General features: G+C 38.8%; 1 protein-coding gene across 1 annotated transcript in view; it reads left to right on the top strand.

Annotated features, from left to right (window-relative positions):
• Positions 1-25501, top strand: part of GRM8 (glutamate metabotropic receptor 8) — an 823740-nt gene that overhangs the window by 147777 nt on the left and 650462 nt on the right. Inside the window, exon 3 of the mRNA XM_054564284.1 lies at positions 18360-18576. Within this exon, the coding sequence (XP_054420259.1) occupies positions 18360-18576 (217 nt within the window). The remainder of the gene's footprint in view (positions 1-18359; positions 18577-25501) is intronic.

Below are 25501 nucleotides of genomic sequence, written 5' to 3'. Positions count from 1 at the left end.
AGTTAGACGTCAAATGTCATTACCAATTTGATGAAAATCATGACACTTTTTTAAATCATTTTTTATCATTATTCTATTATAATTGTCCCAATTTCCCCCGCCTTTGCCGTCCTCTGCCCATCCCATCCCCGGCTCCCACAGTTAATTCCCACACTGTTTTCCATGTCTGTGGGTCATTCATACATGTTCTTTGTCTAGTACCTTCCCCTTCCTTCCACCATTATCTTCCTCCCCACTACCTTCTGGCTGCTGTCAGTCTGTTCCACGTTTCAGTGCCTATGGTTCTATTTCATTTGTTAGTTTATTTTGTTAGATTCCTCTTATAGGTAAGATCATATGATAGTTGTCTTTCACTGCCTGGCTCATTTCACTTACCATAATTTTCTCCAGTTCCATCTGTGCAGTTACAAAATGTAGGAGTTCCTTCTTTCTTTCTGCTGTGTAGTATTCCACTGTGTAAATGTACCATAGTTTTTTGATCCACTTATTTGAGGTGATTTGAGGTATGAGGTGATATCTCATTGTGGTTTTACTTTGCGTCTCTCTGATGGTTTGTGATGTTGAGCATCTTTTCATGTCTATAGGTCATTTGTTTGTCCTCCTTGGAGAAGCGCCTATTCAAATCTGTTGCCCATTTTTTAAAAAGTTATATGTAATCTTTTTAAGTTATTTTTTTATTGTTGTTCAGTTACAGTTGTCCCACGTTTTTCCCCATTACTCTCCCCTACTCCACTCCTCTACTCACACAGTAAATCCCCCCTGCATTGTCCATGCCCATGAGTCATTTATTCATGTTTCTTTGCTTGCCTCTTTGCCTTCTTACCACCATTTGTCTTCCTGGAGTTAAGTTGTATAAGTTCTTTATACATTTTGGAGATCAAACCCTTGTCTGATGAATCATTGGCAAATATATTCTCCCATACAGTCAGTTCCCTTTCATTTTGATGATGGTGTTTTTAGCCATGCAGAAGCTTTTTAGTATGATGTAGTTCCATTTGTTTATTTTTTTCCTTTATTTTTCTTTCCCTAGGAGATGTATTGGCAAAAATATTGCTACATGGGATGTCTGAAATTTTACTGCCTATGTTTCCCTCTAGGACTTTTATGGTGTCAAAACTTATATTTAAGTCTTTTATCCATTTTGAGTTTTATGGTGTATGATGTAAGTTGGTGGTCTAGTTTTACTTATTTATTTATTTTGCATGTACCAGTCCAGTTCTTCCAACACTACTTATTGAAGAGGTTATCTTTACTCCATTGTATGCTTATACCTTGTTTGTTAAATATTAATTGACCATAGAGACTTGGGTTTATTTCTGGGCTCTGTATTCTGTTCCATTGATCTATGTGTCTGTTCTTATGCCAGTACCAGAGTGTTCTGATTACACTGGCCTTTTAGTATAGTTTGATATGGGCTAGTGTGATCCCTCCTCCTTGTTTCTTCTTTTTCAAGACTGCTGAGACTATTTGGGGTCTTTTTCAGTTCCATATAAATTTTTGAAATATTTGTTCTAGATCTGTGAAATATGCCATTGGTATTTTAATAGAAATTGTGTTGAGTCTATAGATTGCTTTGGATAGTACAGACATTTTAATGATGTTCATTCTTTTGGTCCATGAAAACGGTATATGCTTCCATTTGTTTGTATCTTCCTTAATTACTTTCTTCAGTGATCTATAGCTTTCTGAGCACAGGTCTTTTACCTCCTTGGTTAAATTTATTCCGTGGTGCTTTATTTTTCTTATTGCTATAGTAAGTGGAAGTTTTGTCCTAGTTTCTGTTTCTGATAGTTCATTATTGATATATAAAAATGCCATTGATTTTTGAATATTGACTTTGTATCTCACTATATTTCTAAATTTTCCTGTTAGGTTGAATAATTTTTTTTTGTGGAGGCTATGTGGTTTTCTATGTACACTATCATGTCACCTGTGAATAATGATAGTTTAACTTCCTTCTTTCCCATTTGGATGCCTTTTATTTCTTTTTCTTGTCTGATTGCTGTGGCTAGAATTTCCAATACTATATTGAATAAAAGTGATGAAAATGGACACCCTTGTCTTGTTTCTGATCTTAAGGGGAAAGCATTAGTTTTTGCCCATTGAGTATAATGTTGACTGTAGGTTTCTTGTATATGGCTTTTATTATACTGAGGTATGCCCCCTTTATTTCCACTTTATTTGAGTGTTTTTATCATAAATGGGTGCTGGATTTTATCAAATGTTTTTTCTGTATCTATGTGATTTTTGTCTTTCATTTTGATATATTATGTTTTGGTATATTTTATTGGTTTGTGACTATTGAATCATCTTTGTGTCCCTAGGATGAATTCTATTTGCTCATTGTATATGATCTTTTTAATGCATTCCTGAATCCAGATTGCCAGTATTTTGTTGAGGATTTTAGCATCTATGTTCATCAGGGATATTGGCCTGTAGTTTTCTTTCTTTGCTGTGTCTTTACTTGGTTTTGGAATTAGGATAATACTGGCCTCATAAGAAGAGTTTGGGAGTTTTCCTTCTTTTTTGAATTTTTTGAAATAGTTCAAGAAGGATAAGAGTTAGTTCTTCCTTAAATGTTTGGTAAAATTTACCTGTGATGCCATCTGGTCCAGGACTTTTGTGTGCTGGGAATTTTTTGATTACTGCTTCATTTTCACTAGTTGTTAATTGGTCTATTCAGGCTTGCTGCTTCTTCTTGATTCAGTTTTAGAAGATTGTATATTTCTAGAAATTTGTCCATTTTTTCCAGGTTGTCCAATTTCTGGCACATAGCTGTTTATAGTCATTTCTTACAGTCCTTTGTATTTCTGTTGTGTAGGTTGTAACTTCTCCCTTTCATTTCTCTGATTTTATTTATTTGGGTGCTCTCTCTTATTTTTTTGATGAGTTTGGTTAAAGGCTTGTTGATTTTGTTTATCTTTTCAAAGAACCAACTCCTGGATTTATCAATTCTTTGAATGGTTCTTTTAGTATCTATGTCATTTGATTCTGCCCCAGTCCTTTTTTTAATTTTTTAAATAGGTATACAGAAAAAATTTATTAGTTGATTTACAGGGTAACAATTATTCTTTTTTTTCCTTTCCAATTATTTATTTATTTATTTTCAAATACATTTGTCTCCGCCCAGTCTTTATTATTTCCTTCCTTCTACTCACTCTGAGCTTTGTTTGTTGTTGTTCCCCTAGTTCCTGTAGGTGTAGGGCTAGGTTATTTATTTGAGAATTTTCTATCTTCTTTAAAAAGGCCTGTATTGCTATAAACTTCCTGTCAGTACTGCCTTCCCTGTGTCCCATAGTTTTGGGGTGCTGTGGTGTTCATTTTCATTAGTTTCCACATACTTTTTGATTTCTTCCTTGATTTCATTTTTGACCCTTTCATTATTTGATAACATATTATTCAGTCTCCATGTATTTGAATATTTTTGAGTGTTTTCCTTGAGGTTGGTTTCTAGTTTCAAGCCATTGTGATCTGAGATGCTTGATATGATTTCAATATTCTTGAATTTGTTGAGGTTTTTTTGTGTCCAACCATGTGGTCTATGAAAATGTTCCTGTGCATTTGAAAAGAATGTATATTTTGCATCTTTGAGGTGAAAGGTTCTGTATATATCAATTAATACCATTTGATCTAGAGTGTTGTTCAGTGTCACAATGTCCTTGTTGATTCTTTGCCTGGAAGATCTATCCATTGTTGATGATGCGATGTTAAAATCTCCTATTATGAGTGTGTTGCTGTGGATATCTTTCTTGAAGTCCTCCAAGATTTTTCTAATATACTCGGGTACTCCTACGTTGGGTGCATACATGTTTGCAAGGGTTATATCTTCTTGATGGATTATTCCCTTCAGTATTATAAAGTTACCTTTGTCTTTTGTTAATGGCTTTTGTTTTGAAATCTATTTTGTTTGATATAAGTATTGCTACACCGGCTTTTTTTAAATGTCCATTTGCTTGGAATATATTCCATCCCTTCACTTTCAGTCTGTGTAGATCCTCTGTTCAGAGGTGGGTCTCTTGTAGGCAGCATATGTGTGGGTCATGTTTTCTAATCCATTCAGATGCCCTATATTTTTTGATTGGAGCATTTAATCCATTTACATTTAGGGTTAGTAGTGCTATGTACTTATTAATTGCCACTTTTTCCCTTTATACCTGTGTTTCTCTCTCTCTTTCTTTTCCTTCATCTTCTTAAAACTGTCCCTTTAGCACCTCTTGCAGTGCTAGTTTGGTGGAGGTGTACAGGGTCTGGCAGGAGTAGTGCCTGCTTGAGTGTAATTGGTAGGGTAACAATATGGGTGTAATAATTTATAGTTTAAATATGAACGTTTCATCTAAAATGTCATATGGTGTGCTTGAGTGTTATATCATTATATTACAGAATTACATGCTTATGATTTTGTAATAAAAGATTTTGTAATAAAAGGGGCATTATTTGTGCCAGACCCCTTCTTTAGCCTTTGTGCGTGTGTGTGTGTTGCAAACTCCTTATTTTGCCTTCTATTTTAAATGAGAGCTTTGCTGGGTAGAGTAGTCTTGGTCGAAGGTCTTTGCTTTTCATTACTTGGGATATTTCTTGCCATTCCATTCTGACTTGTAGTGTTTCTGTTGAAAAACCAGCTGATAGCCTTATCAGAACTCCCTTGTATGTTACTAGCTGTTTCTCCCTCGCTGCTTTTAAGATTCTCTCTTTTTAAATTTTGCCATTTTAATTATGTATCTGAGACTAGGCCTCTTTGGGTTCATCTTGATTGGGACCCTCTGTGCTTTCTGGTCTTATATCACCTTTTTCCTCCTCAAGTTAGGGAAGTTTTCTGTCATTCCTTTTCAAACTGGTTTGCTATTATTTCCTCCTCTTCTTCTTCTTCTGTTATCCCTGTGATGCAAATATTACTATGTTTCAAGAGGGTTGTGCTGCACTTCCTTTAAAACCTCTTCATTCTTTTTGAGTCTTTTTTTGTTTTGTTGCTCTGTCGGGGATTTTTTTCTACCTTGTCCTCCATCTCGCTAATTCGATTGTCTGCTTCATCTAACCTGCTTTTAATTCCTTCTAATGTATTCTCCATTTCAGATATTGTATTATTCATTTCCTCCTTGCTCTCACTGATAATTTCTATGTCCTTTTTCATGCTGATGTAGTTCACAGTAAGTTCTTTGTAGCTTCCGTGGAGTTTCTCGTAGTTCTTACTGAGCCCCTTGATCATCTTTACAGCCATTATTTTGAATTCAATGTTCAATGGTTTGATTGCCTCAATTTCATCTGTTACTCTTTCTGGGGATTTCCCATTTCCTTTTAATTGGGGGTTGTTTCTTTGCTCCCCTCCCTCATTTAAGTGACTCTTCTTGTTTGTTTCTGCATATTAGATTGATCTTCTTTGAAACCCTGTCTTTGTGGTATGACCTTCTGTGATAGGAGACCAGCAAGACTCAGTGGTGTGCTCTCCTTGATCTCCTGATCTTGATGGTCTTGGGATGCCCTTTATGCCATTCATGTGGGCTCTCTGGTTGTAATTTAGTTTTAAATGTTGCTGGGTAATTCTTTGGTGGGTCCTTCCCACCTGCTGGCTGACTGTCATACCACCCACCATTTCTTATATGCTGTTGTACAGGTGCTGCCAGAACAAAATGAAGCAATCCAGGAAACAAACCCATACCCATGAAAATAACTCTTGCCCACAACCATACTATCAATAGCAAATGAGCAAATACTAATAAAGGTGTAAAGAGATGAAGACTACTATAAGAAAGGAAAAACAAATATGAGATGACTGAGAGAAAAAAGTAGAGGGTGGAGAAATAATAAGTATAGGGAATAGAAATAGAAAATAAAATAAAATTTACATCATAAATAAAAAAGGGAGGGAATAAGGCAGAATGGAGTAAGAGAACAGAAGCATATAATAATAGGTTTAAAGAAAAATTTTTAAAAATAGTGTGAAAAAAATAGGAACCAAATTAGAGAAAAAGATCCACCACAGCAATATCAACAACAAATGAGCAAAGACTGATATAGGTAGAATGGGAATAAGAAGGGAAAAAGAAATAAAGAAAAGCTTATGAGATGTCTAGAAGGAAGAAAAGTGATTTTGAGAGGATAAAGGGAAAAGGAATACTAAGAGTGAGGAATGAAAAACCAGTGTAAGACAGGGGAAAATTAAAATTTAAAACACAAAAAAGAAAGAGCAGGAAGAAGGCAAAATGGAATAAGAGAGGGGAACGGTAAAATTTGAGATTTGAAATACAAAAATAGTGAAGATCTAGAAATAAAATTGAAGAAAATGCAACAACTACCACCATATCAACAGCCAATGAACCAAGATTGATAAAGGTGGAGGGAGAATAAGGGCATTTTAAGAACAGCAAAAAGAATGTGGGATGACTAATGGCAAGAACAATGGTTTTGAGAGGCTAGAGGGGAAGAAATAGTAACAGTGTGTAATAGAAACAAGTCATAGCAAGGGAAAAAATAAAATTTAAAACAAAAATAATAAGAGGAAGGGAAAATGGAGTAAGAGAAGGGAGGAGCAATATATTAGATTTGCAATAAACTAAAATATAAAAACTAGTGAAATAATAGGCACAAACTTGAATGAAAAGACATGAATGTTTAAAAGCTATGCAGGATAGAAACTAATGCAAATCATGGTGGAACTCATCTGAATAGAATCCAGTGTTTACCTCTGTCTTCTCTTTCTGGATCTGCCCCTGGCAATGTCAGATGGTGTCCTAATCTGGCCTTAGGCAGCCTGTTCGAGACTATAAGCGATCCACAGTCTGTGGCTGTCTCCTTTAGATTTGCCTGGCCCTCACTGTTCTTCCCTGCTGGCTTTCCATCAGCCCAGAGCCCAGGAGTGGTTCATTTAATAACCTGAGAAGACTGCCAGTACCTTTTCCACCTGCCTCCAGAGGGGGGCCTCCCATGGGATTGGGAGGGTGGGTACCTTCGGTCACCCCTGGGGGAGGCACTATTAAGTCTTTAGGGAAGATGGTGGAATGTTTTCCTGTCCCCTCACCACACATCGTGGTCTGTCTCATATTCTTTTCAATAATGTATGGTTTCTGATGATTTTTCTGTTTCCTGTGAGGGGGCCAATTTGTGTAAAAAGGGCATCTCTTTCCTGCTTGGGAGAGATAGCAGCTCTGTATAGGCCCCGAGGCTGGGTGGGGCCCTGAACCTCCCTTGTGCCTCTCTCTAATTTCTCTGCTCTGCTGGCTTTGGTGGATCAGGGCTAAGGAACAGTGTAGCTCATAGTGTCTGGTAAAGGGCCCTTTCAGAGCTTTTTCTCCTTCCCCTGAAGAATGCACCCAGCAGGGGGTTCCTGAGCCAGGCCTCGCTGATCTGCAGAGCCTGTAATCTGGCAGGTGGGGTTGGGCTCACCTGTCTCTGAGGGGACTTGCCTGACTGCAGCAAATCTCAGGCATTCAGCTCCTGGACATCTGGTCCCTAGCCTGCTACTCTGACTGGAGGCTTGGGCCCAAATTCTCCACTCTTTTCAGTCCCCTGCCCACCAGTTGTGATGGGCTGGGTCCCACAGTCCTTTCAGTGTGACTCTATCCCTCTGAGTTCTTTGTTAACAGAACCACTATGCATGTGCACGTGCATGTGAACACTGGGTCCCTGCTGAGTCTAGAGTCTCACCTCGGCTCCTCTTTTAAAAGAGTTTCTGTGTGGCCCTCACATGGCAGCACTGAGCCCTGAGGGGCCTGTTCTCCACATGTTCCCTGTGCCCCAAAATTGCAGAGTCTCTTTTGGTCAGTGCTGGCCATGGCCTGCCAGAGCCTCCTATAGTTTTAGATAAAGTTTCTCTCTGGATCTGTCCCAAACAGTGGTGGGAGAAGTCCTGTAGCCGCTATAACATGGGGTGGTAGTGGGGTGCTGTCCCCATTGACTCCAGAGATTCTCAGCCTCGAGGGGGCCTGCTCCCACTGTGCTTTTTCTGCAGCCGGTACCACCCCAGCCATCTCTCTCTGCCCATGGAGCTTAGGCTCCTGAGCTGATCTGCAGTCACCCTGAATCTGCGCAGCCAGAAGTGCCGGTTTGGGCAGCAGTGGTGGCAGCTGCTCTGCTAGGAGAGCCTGGGTTCCCCACTCCTATGTGCCCTGCAGGTGGGCAGGCATTTGCCCACTCACCCCTACTCTTCGCACTCTCGTCCACATGCGGACTCACTCACACGTGCTCTCGCTCACTGTCTGCTGGATTTTCAAGTTGGTTGCTCTTTGGTTTAGCTGCAAGATCGGTCTGGGTCTAGGATTAAGTGGACGGAACTTCTAGCTACTCTGCAGCCATGTTGGATCCCCTCCAATTACACTTTTAAAAAAACAGGATATTTTATTTTCCAAAAGAAATTCCAATTAGTTGACCTAGTTTTAGGGTTGGAATTCCCAATAACCAAATCGAAATATCTTAGTGAAGATATTTTTCCAAAAGTATTTGAGGACATCAAGTTACAAAAAAGCAATAAATGATAGGAAACTGGAAATCTGTACAGCTGTTTATAAATGTATTTAATGTCTAATGGTCAATGATAAATGAGATGTGGGACAGATAATGTCTGCCTGTCCCTCATATCTACCTCTCTCTTTTGCCTTCTGTTCCCTATCCAGACAACACAAGGTCCTCTCGCCCCTAGGTTTCCAGTGGGTTTGGTCATGGAGAGAGCCAGCAGGAGTCAGGGAGGGAAGAGAGGTCAGGGTATATGTTTTTTGGATCCTGCCCTGTGGGGTTGCCAGGGCCTGGCTCTGTCCCTTTGGGCTGGTTGCTTCTCTCAAGCTGACTTCTGTTCATGACTTCTACCATCTCCTGTGCCTCACTCTGACTTTTACTAGATTGTCTAGATTGTGGCTTTCTACTGCCATTCCCTATATACTGCCCCTGACTTGAAAATAATGCCTTTGTGAACCCTCCTTGAGTTACCCTAACTTGAGTGTACCATTTCCCTGACTCATCCAACACCATTGAAAAAGTGGTGAGAAATGTACCCTTTTCCAATTCAGTAGAATGTCTAAATGGATTATTTGAAACCAAGAAATGACTTTATAATATATTTGTATACTTTCAGGCATACATATATATAGAGAGGTACTCTTTGTATTTTGAAGTGTGCCTTCTATGACTTAATCCCTTTAATATTTGCTGCTGAAATTTCAGATTCACCCTCAGCAGCAAGCCGTCCTTTATTTATTTATCTAGTAATGAGAATAAACTAACTGTCTCTCCTCTCTCTGGTTGGCTTTGTTATTGGTGCTGGTCATTTGTGAGGAGGAAGGTTCTGGTGAAGGTTACAGTCTACATCTTGGCTTATAAGAGAATTAAAATTGTGACCTTAGCCCTATTAACTTTATGCTATACTCAGCTATGTTAACTGACCACAGGCCCTTATAATGTGGTTGTGGAGAGGTAGCATACTCTGGATGAGCTGATACTGGGAAGAAGGAAAGAAATACAGTACAAGGAAATTGCTTTCTGTCTCTTTCTCCACGATCTCCACAATTTCCTATTTCAAAAGGCCTCCTCTCTCTCTCTCTCTCTCTCTCTCTCTCTCTATTTTTTGCTCCATGATGCATCAAAACACAAAAATTTGTGTTCTTTCCTGAATCAACTGTAAGAATTCAACTGAGAAACAGGGACTGAACTTCACATATGGCACTAACTTGTACAAACAGGAAGCCTACTATCTATCCATTGTGTGGGCAAGATTGCTTTGAGCAGGTCTTGGTTTAGAAGGAGGAAAATAATTCTTGATGTTTTTGGAAGCAAACTCAGACTGGCCATCACTCTTCTTTATTATTCCACTTTGGCTCTACATATCCTTTCTCCTTTTTTATCTCCTTATTCCATTTTCGTGAAGCTGAGAGGAGCATAAACGTGTAGGGCAGTGTGAGAAAGGGAGGGTCAGTGCTAGACATTGACTTCTAGCCCTGACTCATTATTTTTTGGCAGTTTTATAACTTTATTTGAAACTCAGCAGTTAATCCTTATCCACATTAGCTGTTTATAGATTTTTGAAAGTGGTGATAGATATGTAGGTAAACAACAGTATAGAGCATATCTGGTGAATCTTCATCCTCATTTTGTGTTCTGGACAGTGGTACCTGGATACGGTATGGGGCATTCATCATTTCTTTGGCCCCGACAGTTTTGTTGAGCCTACTGTCAGTGGACACATCTGGATTTTCATCCTCTATGGCAAATTTTTAGATCTCTTTGAATGCCCAAGGGGCACGTTTCTTGATACCAGCTACACAGATGGGCTTGTCATGTTGATGGTATGGTCTCTGTTAACTACCTGGTTGATGGCAGAATGGCCCTTATTCTCACTACCCTTCTTTGTGGGAGCAATTTTTTCAGGCCCAAGTTGGAAAGGAAGACCATGAAGTATTGTAGAACAATGTTGCCAATACAACTTCCCGGTTACCTGTACGTAGGTGGCCAGAATCCTTATTTTTATCCAATTTCTGATTATATATTCATGTTTTGCCACAAGCAACTAGTAGTTTTAATACCAGAAAGCAGTTAAGTCTGAAAAGACAAAGTTAGTGACTATAAAATCATTATGCTCTCTGGACCTGGTTCTGAAGCAACAACAAATCCATCCCACGATCAGGTGGCAGGAAGCTATTGTAGTGATGGCTGCTGTTGCTAAGGCCAGGATCACTGAAGGAGTGCTCAGGCAAGCACTACCCCCTGTGGGAAGAGCACAGCTTCAAGCTGATCTTTCGCCTGAGAAAACCAATGATGCTATTGAACAGTGCTAAGTTCCCACCCTGCCAGCCTCCACCAGCAAGTTTGACAATCAATGGACAGGGCTGTTTGCAAAGATAAAAAAGAACAAAAACCTTTTTGGCAGGAAGTGATGGTGAAGCTGTGTGTGACTCAAGTCCTAAATTGTTTTCTGTCTGCAAACCTGTCTTCAGATGTGTGCAGGTTTTTTATAGGAAGACTTAAGTTTACTCTGATTCTGAGAGGCTTCTTCCTCGGATCTGTGCTTTAGGAGACTCACTGCTCATTTGAGAGTAACTTGGTTTCCTAAAGATCTTCAGCAAACTAGAAACTCAGGGAAATGGATGCAAGATTTATGCCATTTTGAGCAAACACAAAAAGCTTCAAGCTTACCACAGTGTTTTGATGTGCAAACAGTGGGAAGCCTAAAAGAGGCAGCTGGAGTGGAATTGAACCATCTTGGACCCTGAAAGTGTATTTCTGGTGTCTAAAAGTCACTCAGCACCTTCACATCTCAGTTACACCCCATCCAATCCTCCCCATTATGGACAGTCACACTCTTGATGGCAACAGGCAGAGACAGTCTGTGTGAACGAGATACAAGAACTTTCAGCCCTGTTTAGCATATCCATTTTACAGATAAAGATAAGTAAGAAGGGACAAATGATTAAAGAATCTGTAACTTTGGTCCTTGTTTAGAAATGTAATTTTTGTTCTTAGAGACAGATTGAAGTCCATGAGCTCTCAAAGTGTTTGCCAAGATAGTGAGGAAGTTTTCATGGCCATTTGCAGCATTTCAAAGCACTCCATGGCAATTGTGCGCTTCCCTATGGTGTGTGTGCATGGATGTGACTGAAATGGCACTTGGTTGATTTGAACTAGAATTCTATCACCTCAGCTTGGTCACAATGGATATCTCATGCTGATCAGGAACTTTAGCGAATGAATAGCTTTTTGAGTAATATAAAAATGGAAATGAGTGACTTTTTACTTAAATTGTATAGAAAAATTTTTCAAAATTGCAATGCATGGAGGAAAATAATAAACTGGATCCTTAATTGATGGATGGACCCATTTTTTCAATGAATATTTATTGAACACCTACTATGTGCTAGCAGCCCATGTTACATTTGTAAACAACACAAAGAAGATCCCTGTAGAACCTACATTTTAGTAGGGTAAACATAATGCACAACATAGGTTGAGCTCAGTGTAATGACGGAAAAAGTAGGGTGATGAGTTACTAATAGGGGTGGGAAGACCATGTTAGATGGGGTGGTCAGGAAAGACCTGTTTGAGGAGTAGACATCTGAGCTGAGGCTGAAGGATGAGGAAAGCCTGGGAGGATTTGGGGAAAGCATAAGCAGCAATAGGCATGAGGTGTGGAGAAGAAAAGGGGCTTGGCTGGATCGGGGAACAGAAAGGAAACCAGGGTAGCTGGATCAGGTGAGTGACAGGAAAGGTGGCCAGATGCCAAATCACAAGGATCCTGTGGCATGAGGCTTAAACTTTATTTTAAGGGTAAATTTCTCCATTTTAAAAGCAACGGAAAAATGAGTGAAGTGTTTTGAGCAAGATTTTGAAATGAACTGATTTTTCTTTAAGATCAATTTGCTGTCGTAGAATGGATTTGAGAGGGGCAAGAATGGAAACAGGAAGAATGGTCAGGTAGTTATAAAAATCCAGATATCTCAGTGACTTGGACTATGGTGTGGTGTTTTGCTCTACTGTCCCTAGGTCTGTCTGAGATGGGTAATTGAGCTCTAGAAATTATGTCCAAATTCTTGCCAGCAGGAAAGAAGGAGGAGCATGAGAAAGGCATGCCATCGCCCTTTAAAGACACTTTTCAGAAATTATACTCACCACTGTGTTAATTATTATCACCTCAAAGAAGGTAAATGTAGTCTCCTTCTGAGTGGCCAAGTCCTAGGTAAAATTCTAGGTTCTATCTGGAAGAAGTAGAGAATAGCAGAGGACAATAGTCTCTGCTAACTTTTTTGTAATATACTCTTGACAAATATATATTTATATATGTGTGTGTATGTGTGTGTGTGTGTGTGTGTGTGTGTATATATATATATATATATATATATACCCATATATAATGCATATATATGAGTTTGTATTAATATATATATTTTGGCAAATACATGTATTTACCCACATATTTATTTATTTATTTTTTCAAATACATTTGTCTCTGCCTTCCCCCCACCACTTTCCCTTGCCCCCTCCCTCCCTCCCTCCCTCCCTCAGCTCTTCCCCTTTGGTTTTGTCCATGAGTCCTTGCTATATGTTCCTTGACTTTCCCCTTCCCTTCCTTTTCCCCGCCTCCCCTCCCTCCTTCCCTCTTGTCTCTGTTGATTTCTTTTCCTTTCAGTGTTGCTGGTCCTATTTTCCTTGCATCTTTATATATTTATTTTTATCAAAATATTCCTGTGGTTGTAAATGAATTTCTTTATTTTGAAATAGAATTTCTGTTTCCTTGAGCTCTAAGTCAGATTTTTGGACTCTCTTAGAGTTTATAAGTCCAAGATTCACAGAATAACTAGGTAAATATGGATCAAGTAATTACTTTTATTAACAGCTGAGCAAATACCAAATAACTCCCCAAACATATGGCTGTCTGTTAAGAACTAGACTGGAAAGAATTCAGTGTGGGCTTGAGGTCAAAATGGTGCTTTCTACTCCCACACCACTTCTCAACCTTAGGATTTGCTTCTGCCTGCACAAAAGACTTGAAGTCCACTTATTCAACCAGTGACCTGGGCTTCAGGCCTCTCTCACCTGATTGTCAGTGGAAGATGGAGAAGAGGGGTGGGATTCCTCCTTAAGGAGGGAGGCCCTGCCTGGTCTCCTTACCCTGCAGAGAAAAGAAGGCTGGGGTGTGTGTGGGCAGGTCAGAGAATAAAGGGAGAGCCTGTTTGGCACTCTTTCCCAATAAATAAAGAGCTCTGACTTGCAAGTTTCCCCTCCCATTTGAGAAAAGTAAATAAGAGATGGAGATCTAGGTAGAAAATATGCATTATGGAACTACCCAAGGGGACGGAGGAATCTCCTCTTCTGTGGGCTGGAGTGAAAATGTAATGGGAGGAGGATTTTTTTTCATAACTAAAACAATCAGAAAAATGGGAGCTAAAGCAAATTTTTAAGTTGGGTATGGTGATGAGTGTCTTGAGTCGTGCAATTAATTGCCTCAAATATGCTTTACTTGAGTAATGGAAATATAGCCTTATTTTAAGCGCACATCATATTATGAAACCTCAGCACAGGGAAAATAAAAAATGGAAAAAAAAGCAAAATGTCAGGTGTTTTCAAATGATGCAATTTGATGCCTTAATGCACTGAAATAGAGAAAGGAAAAAGTCATGTAAGGACAGGGATAAAGGAGGCTGGATGGGACAGTGGGTGCAGAAGGACTAAGAGTTAGGGTGGGGTTGAGGGTAGGGAAGCATAATAATAGATGCTCCTGCTACAGAGACCTGGAAGACAGGGTATATTATTAGGCTCTTGCACACTCAAGGGGCAATTCAAGGGAGGTTAGCAAAAGGAATATTCATAAGGTGTGGGCACAGTAAGGGGAACCAGCACAGGATGAGGAAATACTCAGGTACTAGGAACAGTGGCAGGACCTGAAGAGACAAGGGGAGGGAGTGGTCTCTAGAACCTGGCAAGAGCTTTTGCTGTGGATGAAGGTTTAGGTAGAGAAACACTGAGTTGGTGGGGTGGGGAGAGGAAGGAGATGGGAAAATCAGTGCTCTGGCTTCTGTCCTCTCCTTTCCTCTCATCTCTTAATGTCTCCCGCTGGCCAAACTCAACTGAAAGCCTGAGGCAACAGACACAGGCGCTACTGTCTAGAGCAGCCTCCTAGAACACATAGCAGGGAAGAGAAAGGATCCAGAGGGACAAATGGAGAAAAGCCTCCACAATATTTTGGTGGAATGCAGGGTAGGAGGTTGTGGGAAAGAGGCTCTACTGAAATCCCTGCCATCGTTTAATTAATTGCCTCCAAACAGTCATTGAGCGCTTCCTCTGTCAGGTGCTGGGGATACCAACTAAATTAACAGGGACACTTCCTGAGAGGCTTATAAACCAGAAGACTGTTGCGGTTCTAATGTCAGATGATGGAGGCTGTGGGAACAAGGAGCGCCTCAGAGAGTTAGTGAAAGCTTCCCAGGAAGATTTGCACAGATCACCAGGTGGAGGAGAGAAGAGAGTCAACAAAGAACCTAGTGTGGGCAGGGGTGCAGATGCTGTCAGAGTATGGCAGAGAAGACATGAGGTTGGAATGGGGAGAATCTGATATCTGGACTTCATAAGCCAGACTGAAGTTTGGATATCATCTTTTGAATGGGCAAGTGAGGGTTAACAGAGGTTTATATAGGATGCTACTTCTTCCAAAGGATGGGGGAGCTGATGCAGAATGCTTCCCCTAACACTTTTTCTTTTCCCTCTCATTTCCCTCTCTACTTCTATTCCCCACTCACCACATTTTTAGTGTTGTTGTTTCTGGTAGATGAAACCTCCAGGGTAAAGGGATTAATTAGGATGGATTTAGTGTAGGGAAAAGAAAAAATAAACATTCCAGGTTTTAAAAGTATTCCCACTTCAGTTGCCAGTAGGGGTTTAATTTGAGGATGGCAGAAATATTAGGGATGCTGGCACAGAAATTAGAAAACTTAATGAGCCAATGCTTAGTGGTTGACTGTGATAAAATAAAAGTGAGATATGATTTCATGACAACTTGAAAAGTTGTCTTGAAATACTATCAACATACCCTGATGTCTATTATTGTAGATGACAATAGAGGAAATGTTGAACAAATGAAAACGCAGGCTCATACTTTTACATTACTTCTTTACAAGTTGATAGGCAAAGAGAAAACTTCAAGAGTTTGGGGAGAAAGTCCTTTATCCAATTATTCAAACAACAGTTTTTTATCTGCACTTTTATTCTATATACCCTTTACACCTGTTTAATTAATCCTAAACATGATGCTGACTGCTAATTAAACAGCCCTGAAAGTGACTGACTGAAGGTAGTAATTTGAGATAATTAGTTTTAGGTTCAAACATTCAATTTTCACACTTTGTGATCATTTTTAGAAAAGGGTGGCTCATTATTATAGGCAAGGTGGAGGTTGTGTAAGGCATTTTGTTGCTGGACTCTGAGTAGCTCCTCTGCTACTGGACTCTGAATAATCTTCAACGAGGGGATTATTATATATCCAAATAGGGCAAGGAAATGTGCCATATCATTTGCTATAGAATGCTCCCCTACACACACACACACACACACACACACACAACATTCATCTTGTACAGAAGTCCTTCTAAAGTGAAGGTCAAGCTGCTGATATCTTTCATTGGAACACAGAAATTCATATGCTCTTGATCTTAGAGAAAGTTTTACCTAGTAATGGGTAGATATCACAGAGTCATCTATTGTCTATTCCCCAGGTCCTATAGAAGCAAGCAATAAAAGGTAAAAAAAAAAGGCCAAGATTTGGTGTGTAGATAGAAATGTGGAGGTGTGTTCTTGCTGAGTAGTCTTATATTACAAAAGCACAAAACCTAATCAAGGGAACAGTCTGCCAAGAGGTGGCTGGTATATCTGGCAGAGAAAGCAAAGGGGCAGGAAGGAGGCAGATCAGGCTGGTTTTTATGAGCCCATAATGTTAACAAGCAAGTTAACATGGTCCCACTAGGAGAATAGGACCAGGAAGAATTGGGGGTTAAATAGGCTAACTCATTGTTATAGTCAATTATAAATACAGGGTGCACAGGAACTGAATGGAGAGCTCCAGCCACATTCTTGTATTTCTGCTTTCTGAGTAACTGGAAATCGATGCCCCCCCCGCCCCCAGCCCCCCCGACCTCTTTGGGAAGTTCAGTGTCACTTCACTGGTCACCATTTGGATTTGAACTCTCTAGATCTAAAAAACCCAGATGTTGAAGGCATTTCACAGATGTGAAGAGGAGAGTCAAAACCTTCCTGTGGACTGGGAAACATTTGGCCAGGGGGTGTTGGGTGTCAGTTGGATCCCAGAGTGTACAGAATCTGATGGAGAGCAAAGTTAATTGTTTTATGTATGAATCAAACTTGCATCTTCAACTAAGCATCCTGAGTGAGGGCATCTTGTAGTCATTTTGACCTCTGAGCTTTTTCACACCACATCATGGTAGCAGAGGAGGGATGAGATACACAATTGCGCAGCTCACCCCCTCAGATTGTCCTCCTTTTACTCTTTCTACTTTCCCTGGGTGATGACATGCTTTACGACCACCTCCGTTATGTCCCCACCCTTCTTTACCTCCAGCCCCAAAGACACTCTTAAACTCTAGATCCCCCAATATTATTGCCCACAGTTTAGTTGCTTTCATTCATCTTAAAAGAATCGCAAGAGAAGGAAATAAAAAGTTAAACTTATTATTTTTTTGTCTGACAAATCTCCTTTAAAAAAAAATCTGTCTTGGTAAATTGCAGACACCATTTACCTAGTTACCAAAGTCATAGAACTGAGAGTCATTCCACAATTCTCCTCATAACCTACACCTTTCCTTGTCTTTTAGATACTTAGAGGTCCTGCTCCTTTCCTTTTCTCCCCTTCATTATCTAGTTTCTGTCTAGCCTTGCAGTTTTATTTTCTGACATTCCTTCCTTGGTATCCTACCATGCCCTTTCTTGACTCTTTGCCTTTGGACATGCAGCTCCCGTGGCTGCAGTGTTCTTTCCTGCCTTGGGTCTAGACTTCATGTACTTCCAAGGTACTTATTTAGCAACTGTGTGTTCTGCTGTTAGATTGAGTCCTCACTTGGACATAGAGTGAATGTCACATTTTAAAAGTTTCTTAATGGACAGGTTTGTGGCATGTGGTCAATTTGTTACTCAGTTCAAATATATTTAGAAGAAATGACATAAGATTCCTAGTTGAAAATCTTCTAGCAATTCACCCCCTTTATTTCAGAAAATAGTCTCTTTTCCCAAAGGAATTATTGTATGGATTCCTGTTTTGTGATGTTTGGGGGTTGGGGGATGGTTGTAAAAATGTTTTTATTAGAAGATACATGGTTGGCTAGTCCAAAATATTTCTGTGATAATCACTATATTAATAACAGTGACTATACTAGCAAAATTATATATTTAAAATAATTTACTAAAAATGTAATCTTAAAACTGAACTGGTATCAAGTGTAAAAAATAATCTCATATTAAAGTCTCTGTTTGTCATTGTGTAGCCTTTATGTCCTAAAGCCAAAGATGATTTCAGAGGTGACCTTTTCTGATGCATGCATGTACTATACCTTCATTTCTGCTCCAGAACTTATCACGTACAGAATAAAAAAACATCAACAACAACAACAAAAAGCACAAGTATTTTGCTTTGCTTTCAGAAACAGTGGAATCTGAAGCAAAACTAAATTCTTTCCTGCTGTTTAGAAATGTGCTTTGAAAGAAAGTGAGCCTACAGACCATTATAAAATACTTTCTAATTAAATTGTTGGTTATAAAACCTTATTTCAGCTTCCACTTCCTGTATCTAGGTTTCTGATGTAGTTGTGGCTATTCAGTCTCTTGTGACAGTCCATCATTCCACACAATTTCTCATGGGTTGAAATGATTTGTCGTTTGTTTTGCAGATACCTCAAATCAGCTATGCATCCACAGCCCCAGAGCTAAGTGACAACACCAGGTATGACTTCTTCTCTAGGGTGGTCCCACCTGACTCCTACCAAGCGCAAGCCATGGTGGACATTGTGACGGCACTGGGGTGGAATTATGTTTCGACATTGGCTTCTGAGGGCAACTATGGAGAGAGTGGTGTGGAGGCATTCACTCAGATCTCAAGGGAGATTGGTAAGCATATATTTATCAGGTGACTGTGTTTGGAGGTGACAGGTTGCGGAAGTCCTACCATCTCCAGGCACTCTCTGATCTGTATGGAATAATTAGAGCTCCTACAGATGCATGACCTAGGCTGTCCACTCTAGGGGGAAGTTGGATTTATTATGAATGATTTTGTTGTTCATGGTCTATCAAGGTGACATTTTGGTGCTAATTTAGGAAATAGAGCTCCTGACTCAGGCAGACATTTTTTAAACTTGTCTGTTTTGACGAGGGAGTTTGTTGGCACATTAGAGCCACTGTAAATTTGAATAAATGACATACTTTTTGATTGTTCTAGATGGAAGTTTACATTAGCAAGTCATTAAATTTAAAAAAAGGCTGTGGAATTTACATCCAACTCTAGAGGGATTAAGACTGGTAATCATTTTAAAACAATACTGAAGTAGCCTCTAACGCTATGTTTAAGTGATATTCATATTGTCATATTTGACTTCTTGCATTTTTATTCTTACCTTAAACACTGAAACTTACAGTGCAATGAAGGGCAGCATGTAATAAAAACTTGGTTAGAACAAGGTGCTGATGAACTCCATTCTGGGCTTTTTTCAAGGTTCTTACCCAAATCTCTGTAGGCATTTCACCATGTTTATTTATGAGGTTGTAAATCCATTCCACTATGTAGAGAAAAAAAATAGAACAAAACATAAAATAACTTAAAGGACAAATCTTCTCGCTGATTGGTCAACAGCATTACTTGTGTACGAAAGGAGACATATTACTATTACTTAACAAATACTATTACTCTTATTAAGAATTACTGAATAAAATTAATATATTTTTTCTGTAAGTGTAATATTTTGTGGACAAATTAAAGTGCCTGTTAGCTGTTTTGAGTAACTTTGAACTTGAAGGAAGAAATTATGTTCATAATTTATTGTCTTTCTTGGAGACTTCAACTCAGGAAAAAAATGGTAGTGATTTGGAGTTATTCATAATTAGCAAGGACAGAGAGTTATTGTAATAATTTATTGGAATAAGATCTTCTCTTGTAAGATTTGCAGATGCCTGCAATCTGTTTTGCATGTAATAGGGAATGGAAATTTATTTTACACATATTTGGTATGTTTAAAATTTGCTCTAGTGCTGTGCTGTCGCATAAGACCTTGGAAAGGAGAAAGGGCCTGGTGTTGTTGGACAGACTGGGTTAATTGATTTAGTTGGACAGCTAGTCACACCTGTTGTGAATGTCCATGATGCTATAATGTTTGCCTTTGGAATTTAAAATTATATTACTATTGCTATAAAAATGATGCAAAGCACTTTAAATGCTGACAAATTATATTACCTTCTTGGATAAAAATCCCAAGTTTATCCTTAGAGGAAATGCTCACTAAAATGAAAATAATAGCTTCTGGAATTAGGATTAATACATTATTTAAGCAGCTGATGTCATTTCCCACCAGAATGATAATTCATCAAGAGATGGAAACTAACAGAGTATGTACTGAAATTGTAAGTTTTCTGTAGTGATCCTATATATTCTTCAACTACGGGACATATTTTGTGCGTATGAAAGAGATGACTATGAGAAATTAAATACAGGACATAATTTCCACATTGTTGGAGAATATGATAAAATGCATTGTTCTTAAAGTTAAATGAGATCACAGTTTTATTATTTTGACTAAAACAAGAAATACTATTTTTACCTTTTAGGAAGCATTGCTATGCTTTGGTAATGCTGTCACATGACAGGATTCAGATGGTGCCATTCATTATTCCTGTTTCTATCTTAGTCATTATTATGGGAGAAAATAATTTTAGTGCCTTGTGTGTGCTCCTGATTAGAGCAACATGTATCTTCTATTTGATCCTTTCAGTATTCTGCGACTTGATTGGCTGTCCATTCTATTTCCGTTCTCACTTATCTGGGGAATGGGGGAGGGCTGGATTGTCAATTAATATGCAGAATACTGAAAAGGCCAAATTAGTCCCACACTAGAGTATGCCATGGAATATATTAAATATCAAAATCATTCCTCATTTTAATGACAAAGATTTTATCTAGAACAAAAATAGCTGAAAATTAAACCTTTTACATGACAATGATATTAATGGGAATGGTGAATGGTAGCAACTTAACCCATTCTGAAGTGAACTGATGACTCTAATGAAAATTCATTAGTTCTGTAACATTTGCTCTTTTGCTACAATATCGATGACATCTTTGTCACCATGTTAGTAATGTGTTTTTAAAAATTTTAGTATCTTGACATAGGAGTCAAGTAATAAATTTATTTTCTGGAGTGTCTGCCTATTAATAAAATTATACATTTCCCCAGCTCTAATAAATTTTCCTGTACCCTGTTCTGAATTTCTCTCTTTAGCAACATTCATTACTAAGATATTTCAATGTAGAATGAGGCATCCTATGTTTTAGCTCTGATTAATTCAGGCAGATTATAATGGAATGATAGTGAAATGAAAATATGTTTAGTGATAAATTGCTTGTTTGGTTTGATTACAACATTTCTCATTTTAACAAAATCCGAGATTTGGGGAAGTGTTTTTCATGAATCTTGGAGAACAAAGTTTATGAGTAAGTGGCAGTCATGAATAGAGACTTCAGTGATGGCCCTTCCTAGTCAAGATCCTTCTGAGGGACACAGGGACAGGAGTTATTTGATAAAATGAAGACAAACAGCTCCTTCGTATCCAAGCTGTTATAGTCTCAGCCCAATGAACCCCCTACTATAGGATTTTTACTTTAAGGCTAAAAATATATTTGAGATCAGCAAATAGCATGATTTGACTGAAGCACAGTGTCTGTAGTAAGGGAGACAAAATAAGAAAGCTTAACATGGACACATAGTTAAGTATTTCAGTGCATAGGGTGGTAAATTTTATCTTTTACATGCTAGACAATGGAGGAAAAGGCTGAGGAGCAAGGGATCTAATAGGGTGTGTATTTAAGATTATACAGGTGAGAAGCGGATGGTAAGGAGACCAGTTGAGAGGCCATTGCAATATCAATCTCGGTTTGATACAGGACAGGTAGGATAAATGGAGAGGTGTTGGGCAAACCGTGCAGACTTTCAGTTACGCAGGATGAGTAAGTTCTGGAGATCTAATGTACAGAGTTATAACTATAGTTGATAAGACTGTATCATATACTTGAAATTTACTAAGAGAGTTGATCTTAAGTGTTCTCACCACACATACAAAATATAGCAACTATGTGGGGTGATGAATATGTTATCTAGCTTGATTGTGTTAATCATTTCATAATGTGTATGTATGTCAAGATGTCATGTTGTATACCTTAAATTTATACAATACTCCCTTGTCAATTATACCTCAACAAAGCTGGAAAAAATAAAATTGGTATCACTGAAAAAAAAATAGGTATGGGAATAACGGCCTAGACTTAGCAACGGAAAGCTAAGAGTGTGGCAGAGTGTTCCCTTCTCTTGATGGGTTTAAAACCATGGGAGGGCCCTCAATCTCCTCTGAAGAATATTTCCATGATGGGAGATGGTAGGGGTTCCTGAGGAAAAATTCAAGGATATTGAGCAGATTTTCATAAGAGAACAGGAACTTTTATGAGGAGGGATAGTTGAATGTGTGTGTGGTGCAGTGACAAGGAATCAAGCAGCATCCTTGAGAGGCAGTGTATTAGTTTCCTACTGCTGCCATAACAAAATTCCACAAACTGGGTGGCTTAAACCAACAGAGAAATGTATTGTCTCACAGTTGTGGAGGCTAGAAATCTGAAATCAAAGTGTCAGCAGGGCCATGCTGCTTCTGAAAATTGTAGGGCAGAATTACTCCATGCCTCTTACAGCTTCTGGTGTTTGCTACTAATCTTGGTGTTCATTGGCTTGTAGATGGATCACTTCAATCTCTACCTTTCTCATCACATATCTATCTTCTCCCTTGTGTAGTCTCTTCTTGTAAGGATGCCGGTCATGTTGCTTAAAGGCCCATCCTACTCTAGCATGACCTCATCTTAACTAATTACATCTGTGGTGGACATATTTCCATATAGGGTCACATGCTGAGGTACTGGGGTTAAGGTTTCAGCATATCTTGTTGGGAGACACACTTTAATGCCAACAAACAAGGGTAATAATGAAGAAGGATGTATTTAGGGAGATAATTTCTAGTGACAAGGATGGAAGGTATACCAGAACATTAATAGGTTAGCAATAAGGATGAGAGAGGTGCTAAGTATGCAGAATTTGGTTAATGGAGAAGCCTGTAATATAACCAGTTTTGAAGTGCCTTTGGAGTGTTACAGAATTCTATTCTCTCAATTCTGACTATTTGGGTAGGTGGAGTTCTCTAATGGATAATTCAGGGTTCCAAACTGAGTTAGGTGGTAGGATCTTAGAGTCTGACTTGCCCAGGACCCTGGGTAGTCAAGAGCTCTCCAGCAGGATCACAGTGGGCACTTGCTGTACAGTGCTCTACTGGATGTTCAAACCCCCTGCTTTGTGTAATTCTAAGAGGCTGTGCTTTTTGATGACACCTGGAAAATTATGGACATCCAGAGAGTCACTTCTGGCCTATTGCATCTTTATTTACCCCTTTGGTTTCTTTTGGCTTCAGGGAAGCAAATAGCTTAATTGCTGCTGGTTGTCAAGGCTTAGCTATCACCCATCTTACACACCCTCAGTTGTTAGGACCATAGTTCAATATTTATGTCTTGTTTTAATTATCTGGTATAATGTTTTCATTGATATTGTAATAAAGACGTTGATAATATAGGCTCATCTTTTCCATCATAAGCTCTGGGGCTGGTAGCTTGTGACTCAGGAAATAACTTCCTCGAGTCTTTAGACAGGTTCCTTCACTTCTTTGTCCTCCTTTATTATATTATTTTTAAAAAGAAGACAGGATAATAAATGTTAATGCTACCACTGTTATTATAAGGGGCAAGGAAGCTAAAGCTTGATCTTTGAAGATAAAAGGAATTTGTGAGAGCATAATATTGTTCCATCGTGGATTTGCACAGTATGGCAGCACACCTCCATTAATCAGCCCTTTTATTTATGAATGGTTTGTTGAAGATGACAGGCTTGTAAGTTGTCATTACACACGTTATAGGGGGCAGAATAAAGCTGATTTTGTCAAGTATTTTTCCATATATGACTTTTCCCCCCTAATTTGCAAATGCTGAAAGCTTCTGACTATTGTCTGACACATGTTCAGAATCTTAAAATCGCAGAGCTGGAAGGGACCACAGAGGTCATTGCATAGGCACAATTTGTTTCAAATATTAATGCAATAGACCAATTTAATTAATTCATTTTTTTATATATGAAATGACTGACACTTGCCTAAACATTTAATAATGATTTATTTTTGGTCAGGGTCAAATAATAATGTAAGGAAAATTCATTCTTATTATACAATGGAAAAGTGCCCACTGATCATATTTTTAAAATTTCTCAGTATTGTTTTTTAAAAAAAAGCATTTTTTTTCTCTTGGGTTATAAACAAGAACCAAGTTTCTATTAACTGAAATGGATTCACTTCAAGATTAAAAAAAGTATTTTCAATGACAGAGAAAAGAATACATAAAGAGCAGCTTTTTTCCTCAGATGTTCAATGCTTTGGAAAAATGACTTCCAGCAGGCAAAAATCAATTTGACAGAAGTATTAATGTTGTAAAATACTACGAATGAAAGGAAACATTTTAATTCAATAGAAAATTTTACTTTATATTTCTACAGCTGAGTTCCAGTTGATAACACCACATTTCAAGTTGCAAATTATATTTAATTAATATTAACACCAGGTAATTGGCATGAATAACTTCAAAGGAGGGCTGAGGAAATTGCAAATTGGAACCGTGGGTACAAGGATCCTGCAGGAGCTTTATAGGGATCCAAAGAAAGTGTATATGATTTTAACAATTACTGCAGCACCTGATCAAATAGAATGTCATTTCAAAGCTGTTCCTCACCCTCACCTTTCTTAATATTTAGGACTAGGAACTGCTAAGTAGCTATAGCTGCTGTTAATGTAAAACAGCAAAGAGCATTCAATAAATGCTTTCAAACCTATGATCCTAATGCTGTTGTTAAGTATTTAGTAAATAATGACAATTTGATGCAGTGGAACCTACCTATCTTTAAACCCCTCTTCTTCAAGTATGAGACTTTAAGGATTTTCCTTGTCTGTTAAATGGGAGGCCTCTGCTCAGTGATCGTCAAATGAAGGAATGCTTGTGAATGTTCCTCATAAACTCTGACATGCTATCGTATTATCAGGTGTTACTAGTGAAAAGAATGGGGCATATACGAATTTTTTTCCCCCAGTGTATTGCAAAGCTGTATATTATGAGGGTCTTAGATGTACTACCTTGTGTGTGGGATAAATAGCCAGAGGGTTTTGCTTGACTTGTTAACTACCATCAAATTTAGTCATATTCCGCCTGAAAGGTCATGGAGAAAGATTATGGATGGCTCCTGACCACCTGCCCTGTCTGTTCTCCCAAGTTCTTCATAACCGCTGTGGGAAGTATTCTACCCTATGTCTTATTCTTGCCATCCCTGGTTGTCAAAACTACTTACGTTGTCACCTGAGAGCTGTCTTTGCTTTGGTCTGTTCATTCAGTTGCCACTTAAAAGGGCTGAGAGCAGGACAAGTATGGGATGTCTTGCCTTGTCCTTAGTGATGGGTTCCTGTAAGTCTCTGAGCTGTGGCACCACTTGACACTCTGATTGTAATGCTAATTTCCATGTAGATGTCTTCCACTAGGATTTGTTTTTGTCAGTGGAAGGGCCTCCCTTCTTCCCCCATTATGCACATAACAGGTGCTTCATGAACTTACTTTGAATGGCATTGTCACCAGATTCCTGGTAGTGTTGGTTTTGTGAGCCCAGAGGTCAGGCTCTGGGAAATGAAAGTCTTTTCAACCATGGTT

The sequence above is a fragment of the Pteronotus mesoamericanus genome, unplaced genomic scaffold (assembly GCF_021234165.1).
Source record: "Pteronotus mesoamericanus isolate MK-2021 breed Mesoamerican mustached bat unplaced genomic scaffold, CSHL_Meso_final scaffold_85, whole genome shotgun sequence".
NCBI classification, from domain to species: Eukaryota; Metazoa; Chordata; class Mammalia; order Chiroptera; family Mormoopidae; genus Pteronotus; species Pteronotus mesoamericanus.
The sequence above is the reverse complement of the archived record's forward strand: the minus strand, read 5'-3'. Positions and strand labels throughout refer to the sequence as shown.